This window comes from Gobio gobio (assembly GCF_949357685.1).
Source record: "Gobio gobio genome assembly, chromosome: 5".
In the NCBI taxonomy this organism is placed as follows: domain Eukaryota; kingdom Metazoa; phylum Chordata; class Actinopteri; order Cypriniformes; family Gobionidae; genus Gobio; species Gobio gobio.
This window is the reverse complement of record NC_137101.1, coordinates 51,533,728-51,543,189: the sequence shown is the minus strand read 5'-3', so window position 1 is coordinate 51,543,189 and position 9,462 is coordinate 51,533,728. Positions and strand designations below refer to the sequence as shown.

Genomic DNA, 9,462 nt, shown 5'->3' with positions numbered 1-9,462 from the left:
CGCAACGGCCGCAGTGCTGTCCGAACGGACCAGTACGTGTTTGCCCTGGAGCGGTTTCTTGAACCGGGCCAGGGCAAGACGTACCGCCAGAAGCTCTAGGCAATTGATATGCCAACGTAGTTGGGGTCCCGTCCACAGTCCCGAAACTACGTGCCCGTTGTACGTGGCCCCCCAACCCGTGGATGAGGCATCCGTGAAGACCACAGCATGCCTCGACACCTGTTCTAAGGACACACCGGCCCGGAGAAACGAGGGGTCAGACCACGGGTTGAAGGTTTGGCGACAGTAAGGAGTCACTGGGACCCGGTACTGACCGCTGTGCCACGCCCATCTCGGGACTCGGTCGTGTAACCAGCGTTGAAGCGGCCTCATATGAAGCCATCCGAGCGGCGTTACCGCGGCTGCGGATGCCATATGCCCCAGGAGCCTCTGAAAAAGTTTCAGTGGGGCCGCTGTCCTGCCATTGAACGTATTCAAGCAGTTCAACACTGACCGGACGCGCTCCGGAGTGAGGCGCGCCGTCCGGCTGACCGAATCCAGCTCCATACCGAGACAAGAGATCCTCTGCGTGGGACAGAGTTTGCTCTTCTCTCGGTTGACCCGAAGTCCCAACAGGCTGAGGTGACTGAGCACCATGTCCCTGTGTTCGCACAACTGCTCCCGAGACTGGGCGAGAATAAGCCAGTCGTCAAGATAGTTGAGTAAGCGAACGCCGCGTTCTCTGAGCGGAACAATGGCTGCCTCTACGCCTTTCGTGGAGACGCGAGGCGACAGGGACAGCCCGAAGGGCTTCAGGTCGACCGCTGCGAACCAATCTTGGGGACGGATGCACTGAAAATTGCGTTTCTGCATTAACATCTTGAACGGGAGCTTGTGCAGGGCCCGATTCAAAATGTGCAGGTCCAAGATTGGTCTTAACCCACCACCTTTCTTGGGTACAATGAAGTAGGGGCTGTAGAACCCCGACCTCATATCGGCTGGAGGAACCGGCTCGATCGTGCCCTTCGCCAGCAGGACATCAATCTCTGACCGCAAGACATGGGCATCCGAGCTCCACACTGAGGTGAAGAGGATGCCCCTGTACTTGGGAGGCCGGCGTGCGACGAATCGCATAGCCGAGTCTGATGGTACGGATGAGCCAGCATGACAGTCCGGGGAGGCCTTTTAGCCAGGCCCCCAGGGACCGAACAAGCGGGATCATCGGCACCACAGACGTACCCGGGGTGAGGCAGCAAGGTGGAGCACTCAGACCCGACTCGGGAGGCCCGGAGGCGGCCCAGAGTGTTGTCTGAGTACTCCAGGTGGGGCAGAGTGTGGGTGAGAAGGCCCGGGGGCGTCCTCGGTGCCCACACTGCTGCCCCCTGGCGAAGGGGGAGAGGGGAGGAAAGGAGTGGCAAGGCCCGGGGGCGTCGCACACTGCCAACCTGACCCTCTCAGAGCCCAGGGAGGGAGGAAACTGCTCCGAGAATGTGGGTACCGCTGGACTCCGGAGAGCCAGCGGCAGGACCGAACCGAAAAAATATTCTCCCCCCGGTCCTCCTCCGGGGGAGGGAGGGGTGCGGACACCTTCTCCCCGAGCAGCTTGCCATCTCGCTGGGCTGCCCGTTCCAGGGCCGCTCGCCCATGTGCTTGCTAGCGGACTCACGGTATCCTGGACGGGTTGGGCACATCCCCTGCGCCCGGCCACCTGCTGCCCGGGTGGAGGCTGCTGCTTGGCTTAGCAGGGGCGGAGGCGGACGCAGGGGGGGCACCCTCGGCGACAAGCAGATGGAGGTGCTGCAGCCGACGACTGGGTGGAGGCAGCAGCTAGTCGTCGGGGCAGGATGTTTTTTTTTTTTTTTTTAAACCTCCATCCACTTCTGGGCCACGAGAACTGCTGGGCGAGTTCTCGACAGCGTCGCCGAAGAGGCTAGCCTGACAGACAGGGGCGTTGAGGAACCGAACTCTGTCAGGCTCACGCATATCTGCCAGGTCTAGCCCCAGCTTCCTGGACCACTAACGTGGACATCGCCTAACCCAGGGAGCGTGCAGTGACTTCCGTCACCCGGAGAGCGAGGTCCATCACTGCACGCAGTTCCTGCATAACCCCTGAGTCAAGACTACCCTCGTGCATGCAGGAAAGAGGGTAGCGAGAGAGCGAAAAAATTCATACAGATTATGGCCCTTTTGGCGTTCCATATTTTGACACCAAAAGCTCCACACTGCTAAATTCTTCCAATGCACATCCAGGCAGCCACCCTGGAAGGCATGGCTGTCAACACTGAATCTGATTCAGCATGAGCACACACTATTATAGTGGGAAACTCAGCGTCATCATCTCCAGCGCATAACAGCCCTCTCTCCGATGCAGCAATTGACATCTGTCCTCTGCCAGAGCCACAAATGAAATGCTGGGTCCCCCTTTTTTTTTTTTTTTTTTTTTTTTTTTTAAAAGGACCAGCAATCCCATCTGGGCTACCAGCAGGCATGAGAGACAGTGGGCGTGGCCGCCAGACTCGACGGCACACTGAACGCTCAAGCCCCTATTAAAGGGGCAGGACGAACAACGCGCCGACGTGGCCATGTCCCCATGAGAGAACATGAACCACCCACGAACAAAGTCTCAACATGCTCATGATGCGATAGAGGAGTGGGGGCCCGAAGAGATGTACCCGGCGGGGATGCCCCACTGTAATCCTCAGGTCACCAAGGCTTATTAACCAAAATAATCCTTTTCTGGAGCACCAGAAAAGAAACTAGATCAGGGAATAAGCAAAGGGACTCAACCCCGTTTGAGGTTTCATAGTCTGGACCGCGCATCTAGAGAGCGCCGAGTGACGCGCTGGGTTGCCGTGGCAACCCCCGCTGTCAGCCGGCGCTCGACGGCACACGGCGCGCTGAACGCTCAGCCCTTACGAGAAAGGTGAGACGAACAACGCGCCGACGTGACCATGCTCTCCTGAGAGAGCATGAATCACCCACGAAAGCAATCTCACATGTTTATATGTGAGAGAGATCGTGGCCGTCAAATGAGGACAGGAAACAACCGCATCCAGAAACACACGGTTTGAATGACATCTTGAAAAAGACGCAGGGTCAAACCGTGTTGCTCTTTTAGTGATAGAGAGAAGAGAAAACCGCTCCAACAAGTGCCGAGGCACACAGGGGAATAGCCGCGGCTCACAGTGGTTTAAAGGTGCAAGCCCACTGTAAGCACTCAGAGGAAACGCCCAGCGAACCGACAGATTTCTTCTGCTCGCGACCACCGCTGTAAAGCGCCGTCACACCGACACTGGAACAGGTAAGCTGATCTTCTCGTAGAGACTCGTTTAGTTTGTGTAAACACACTCTTCGTAGGAACATGTAATGCTCGGCTCCGAAGTTGAAAGCGGTATGCGGCACTTCCACTTCCGTATTTATACCCGCGGATGCGGGGCGGTGCGTGGAATGCGTGATCGCATGCCAATCTTCATTGGCTCGTTTTTAATACACTCGAAGTAGATTGGTCTCTGAAACAGATCCCAATTCGTCGGTCAGTTCCGACGTACGTCGAACGTGACCGACTGAAAGGGAACTACATTTAAAATAGCTTTTTTTTTACCAAACAGTGGTTTACTGAACACATTGTGTCAGTCCTTAAATTAATTCAATTATAACTAAACAATTTTTAAAAAATTATCTTCTAATGCAATTTTTATTATTTGCTATACCACTCTCAGATAGGCACGTTATGCATGTTACTGGCCATTGTTTTAATCTACTCGCATCAAATTCAAAATACATTTTTATGCCCGTACAAGATATTATTCAGCACGTGATGAACATCTCAATGCCGGGTTTGCCTGCGCTGTCGTCACGTTGTTCTCGCGTCTGGATGAAGATGAGGAGCAGAGACTGCACAGCGAGTTGTGTTGACAGTGTTTAGTGATTTGAAGAAGAGAAAACTTCAGAATAATGTCACAGAGTTCATTCATGAAGTTGTGTGATAAACGCACAGCATCCGTACACGTCCTCGCACATGCACACTTTGGTCAGAGCGGCAATATTGCGATTAAGGTGTTTACTTGCCTTTTTAATGCGATTAAAATTGGTGTACGTGTGTTCATGCGATTATGAGCTTAATCACATTTTAATCAAATTCACTCCAGCTGACGGTGATGTCACATGCATACCCTCTATTAACAAATGTACAATAATAAACAGACCACACTGTCACATACTATTATATCCTCTCCCTTACGCCCTATTGATGTGTTCTACTGTGAGTAGGAAAGGAAATCAGCTCCTGCAGTTCAGGACTAACCTGATGAGAGGGCTGCTGGAGGAGTACAGCACATCAGGTGTCCAGCCACAGGAGGGCGACCTGTCTTAGACACTCCTCTGCGCCTTACAGCCAGGCATTTTCTCTCAGAAGTCCCTCAGACCACTTCCCAGGGCAGCAGGACCAGGCGGCACTGCAAGGTCTGCCTCTCCAGCACACGGAAGACCAAACAGAGGCGTCTCACCAAACTCATGTGTGTGCCGTGCAACACTTCCTTGTGTGCGGTCCCTTGCTTTGAAGAGTACCACACACTGAAGAATTATTAATCCTGTAAAAAGTCAGAGTTTATTTATTTATTTGCGTTTATTAATTGTAATTATATTTGTAATTTGTTTAGTATAAACATATGTATATAGTTTGTTTTAAAAGATGTTTTTACCATAGTATATTTATTGTTTTGTTTATAATACTATTTTGATTGTTGTTCATTGTAATTATATTTATAATTTGTTTTGTAATTTTATTAGAAAGTGTATATATGTATAATAGTTTAAACAAACAAAAAAACATTTAGCTTAAATTGAAGAGATTTAATAAAACATGAATGAAATGTGTACATTTTGCAATTTCTTTTAAATAAATGACATACGTTTGAATTATGCTAAACTTATTCAACACATTTCTCACTAGCAAAGCAGAGAAAAGGTACATGGTATTTGACATCATGTAAACATATGTATATGTGTGTATGTATGTATATATATATATGTATATATATATATATATATATATATATATGTATATATATTAGGGGTGGCACGGTTCACAAAACCCACGGTTCGGTTCATATCACGGTTTTAGGGTCACGGTTTTCGGTTCTGTACGGTTCTTGTTGTTGTTTTTACTTTTATTCATAAACACTCCAGAAATGTTCTTCAGCATATGATATTTAGCTTAATTATCCACAATTTAGGATACAGTATTAAAAAAATTGTTATATCATGTAATCATGCACACACTGAATTTGACTTGACTTTAAGCACATTATTGGCACCATCTCTGAGGAAAGCTAGGTGAGATTTTGATACAGCAAGAGAGAAGACATTTTCTTTTATTTGGCAAAAAAGGAGAATGTGTATTTCTATCTCTACAGGATCATATTTGCCTTTTAAGCACACAAAGATTGAACTGAAGAATTAACTTGCAGTTATCAAACTGACAACTTCAGTGTAGCTCTTACAAAAGTTGTATATTTTAAAAGAAAAAGAGAGGAACTCTTAAAACTCTGTCTTTTAAACAAGTCAAAATACATTAAACATAATTGCCTATAATGAGGCCATAACAATAGCAAAGGCCATAATCATAAAGTGAAGCATAAGTTCAACCAGCTCAACACAAAAACAGTATCAACAATGCTTCTCCCTGAGAGTGAACATTTTTTTCCACTTGAAATTAAAGTGCAGTATTTGGAAACATATGACTGGAGTTCTTATCTGAACTTAAAGTGCCACTGTATACATTTAAATATTAAAAACAAAAATTCTGGCTATCAATATAAAATGTTGCATAAATTGCAAAACAACTGCACTGTTTACTTAATTTTCATATTCTTCTGCAAAAATATCAGTTTGTCCACATTTTCTGCCAAGAGGCGAGACCTACTTGCAGTGACTATGTCCCCTGCCGTTGAGAAAACACGTTCACTTGGCACAGATGTACCTTGGACAGAGAGGTTACGTTGGGCCAACTTAGCAATATGAGGATACTTATGCTCATTGCTCTTCCACCATGCAAGTGGGTCTTCATCCACAGAGATGCAGCCTGTGGCCTTGTATGAGGTGACCTCTTCATGAATGATGTCTGACAAAGGCTTTGTGCTTCTTTCCTCTGTTGTAAAAAAATCTGCAAATACCATTGCCATAGCAGATTTTTTCTGGGGAGGAGAGGTCTCTGATGGCCCTGGCTCCACTCCTGAGGATGAACTGGCCGCTTGGACTTCACTGCGTTGACCCTGATGAGTATATGACAAAATAGCCATTTTGGAAATGTTTATAACATCAAATAGCTCTCATGGCAGCAAACAATTATTCTCTACTGGGCAGTGAGGAATAGAAAAATATTACAAAGGCACACATAGATGAAATATGCTTAGCTTAGTCAAAAAAAAAAAAAAATACGCAATTATCATTAGGATAATTTAATTGATGATGCATTAAATTTAAGTTAAAAACACACACACACACACACACACACACAAACAATACCTGCTTTTCAATGTCCACAATGTCCGTGGTGAGATCATCATAGATTTTCTGAACACAGGTTTCTTCCAGGTAAGCCAGGGACTTGAACCTTGGATCCAGTGCTGTGGCTCTGTGCAAATAATCCTGAACACCAGGGTCATTGTATCTGCCTTTAAGGTCTTTAGTGATGGCTGCCTTAGCTTCTCTGATAGTGGTACTGTCCTCTGCACTTGGTGTCATGGATTTGAGTATCATCTTCTGCAGTGGGATAATCATTGAAACTGAGGGGGATGTTTCTGTGCTCATAAGTGTGATTACATTCTTCAGAGGTTTGAGAATATTAATGAGGCCCTCTGCCAGTTTTGTCTCACTTTCAGTTAACAAGGCAATGTCCTTGACTTTTTTCTTCATATCCTTGTCCATCAGGGCAGAGTAGATGGCAGCCTGTTGCTCCACATAACGTTCCAACATGTCATATGTGGAGTTCCAACGAGTTGTTACGTCGTGTATTAGTTTGTGAACAGGCAATTCCAGCATATCCTGCTTGGTTTTCAGGGCATGGGCAGCTGTTGTGCTTCGGTGAAAGAAGCTAACCACCTTCCTAACCTTCCCCAGGAGTCGGGATACTTGGTTAAGTGAGATTGCACTCTTGGCTGCAAGGTTAACTGTGTGTGCGAAGCACCCGATCTGTGGCCCAAGTCCCTCTGCTAAATCGATAGCATTCACTATATTTTTAGCATTATCTGTAGTAACAGGAATCTTGCTATTGGCCCTCTCCAGTTTCCATTCCGCCACCGCGTCTGTCAGCATTTCAGAGAGATGCTCACTGGTATGACTTTCATAAATGGGGCGTGTTTGCAAAACGCAGCTTCTCATTTCCCACTCCGAAGTAATATAGTGAGCAGTCACCGTGAGGAAACTTTCAGTGGCCCTGGACGTCCATCCATCTGTAGTGAGAGCTACGTGGGCTGTGTCGGACAATTCTTTGTCAATTTCTCCTCGTGTCTCGTCATACAGTTTTGGAATTACAGTGGTGCCGAAGTGTCGGCGGGACGGAATATTATACCGCGGCTCGAGTACATTCATCAGCTGACGAAATCCTTCACACTCAGTCACGCTGTACGGTTGCATATCTTTTGCTATAAACATCCCCAACGCTTTAGTTATGGCTATTGCCCTGTCCGACTTGTCACTGAGAGGTTGCTTAAATGCTGCGGACAGTAGAAGTTGTTTCCTAACTGGCTGACTGCATGCGCTGTCTACCGACACATTGGCGTGATGTCTTCTCAGATGAGCTGACATATTAGACGTGTTTCCATTAGCATATTGAATGCATTTTGCACAATGCTTGCACACAGTCACAGTTCTATCTACTCTTTTATTTCCGTCATCATAGGTAACATGAAATCCAAAATGTTTCCACACACCGGACTTAAACGACGCTGGCGCATCCTCCAACTCCGGGCAGCCTTCACTATCTCTCCCACTTGCCATTATTACATGTGACAGGACCTGCAGCACTCCACTTTTACTGTCTTTTAATTCTTTAACTGTATGTGTCCACACACACACACCTCTTATTTCGCTCGGAAAGGAAACCCGCCGTCTGAGGTAACATACGGGCATGAGGATACATTGCGCATGCGCGAACCGTGAGCCGAACACGAACCGAACCGAGACAAGCGAACCGAACGGTTCGGTTTTTTTTCATGTACCGTGCCACCCCTAATATATATATATATATACATATATATATGTATGTATGTATATATGTGTGTGTGTATATATATATATATATATATATATATATATATATATATATATATATATATATATATATATATATATATATATATATATATATATATATACACACACACATACATACATACATACATACATATATATATATATATATATATATATATATATATATATATATATATATATATATATATATATATATATATATATATATATAAAGATGCAAGCTAAGTGAGGCGTGACCATATAACTTTTCTCTGCTTTCCTAGTGAAATATAAAACTCAGTAACAATATTAACACTAAAACATAAATAATATATAATTTATTCATGTTACGTTTCAAGTCAACTGAACCCTAATAATTTTACCGAATGCACGGAGCATATCTACAATGTGCAAAACGACAAACATGACAATTGAACGTCCACATTATTGAGTACTGTTCGTTTTTACAAGAGTTTTTTTAAACATCTTTATTCATATTTATTGCATGCTTGTAAATAATTATATGCACTCCAAAATAGGGGAAAAAAACTAAAATATACTCACGCGGATGTTGTGAGGGAGATGCAAAATGCCGTGTGCAAGCGAAATTCAAAGCAGTGGGGAAAAAATAGCGACATAAACATGTCAACCATAGTGTGTACACGCTAACAAATAATGTGAGAGGTTTTGAATTAAAAAATAAAGCAAAAAATTCATAGAGCGCTCACGCGGTCATCCACCATGAGCGCCATTGTGACTGCAAAAACTCACGTGTCAAGGTTGATGTGTTACCATGGAAATTAGAACGCATGTCATTACATAATAACGGTCGCATTAAAAAACTCACGCCAGGCTGCCAGTCGGAATATTTAGAACGTACGTGCGAAAGGGTTAAATTGATTCTGTAGCCTAATATAATGTTATATTAAAGATAATCCAATCACAGCCATGCCGGTGCTATGCATCCAATGACAACCGAGGCGCCACACTTACCTGTCCATATATGGTCATTTTTGACAGGATCTTCCAGAGGCATAACGTATATGTTCCTATAAATATATTTATTCCCATTAAATATAAACTAACATTTAAAAAAAAAAAAGTGTGGTTAAACCAATGCACAGTTAGGTTTATGTTAAAACATGGTTTCCATTGTACACACCAGGGAATATAATTTAGACAGTACAAGCATTTTACTGCATAAATATCTAACCCATTACACAAACTCTG

The 9,462-nt window shown here is 45.0% G+C and overlaps 1 protein-coding gene across 1 annotated transcript; it reads right to left on the bottom strand.

Annotated features, from left to right (window-relative positions):
• Window positions 1-4,386: 4,386 nt before the first annotated feature.
• Window positions 4,387-7,785, bottom strand: LOC307126322 (E3 SUMO-protein ligase ZBED1-like; the record flags this gene model as incomplete). The annotated part of the gene is made up of 3 exons (XM_079816786.1): window positions 4,387-4,532; window positions 5,960-6,251; window positions 6,505-7,785. 3 exons carry the CDS (start codon window positions 7,783-7,785, stop codon window positions 4,387-4,389), a joined length of 1,719 nt encoding a protein of 572 aa, XP_079672912.1.
• Window positions 7,786-9,462: the final 1,677 nt, after the last annotated feature.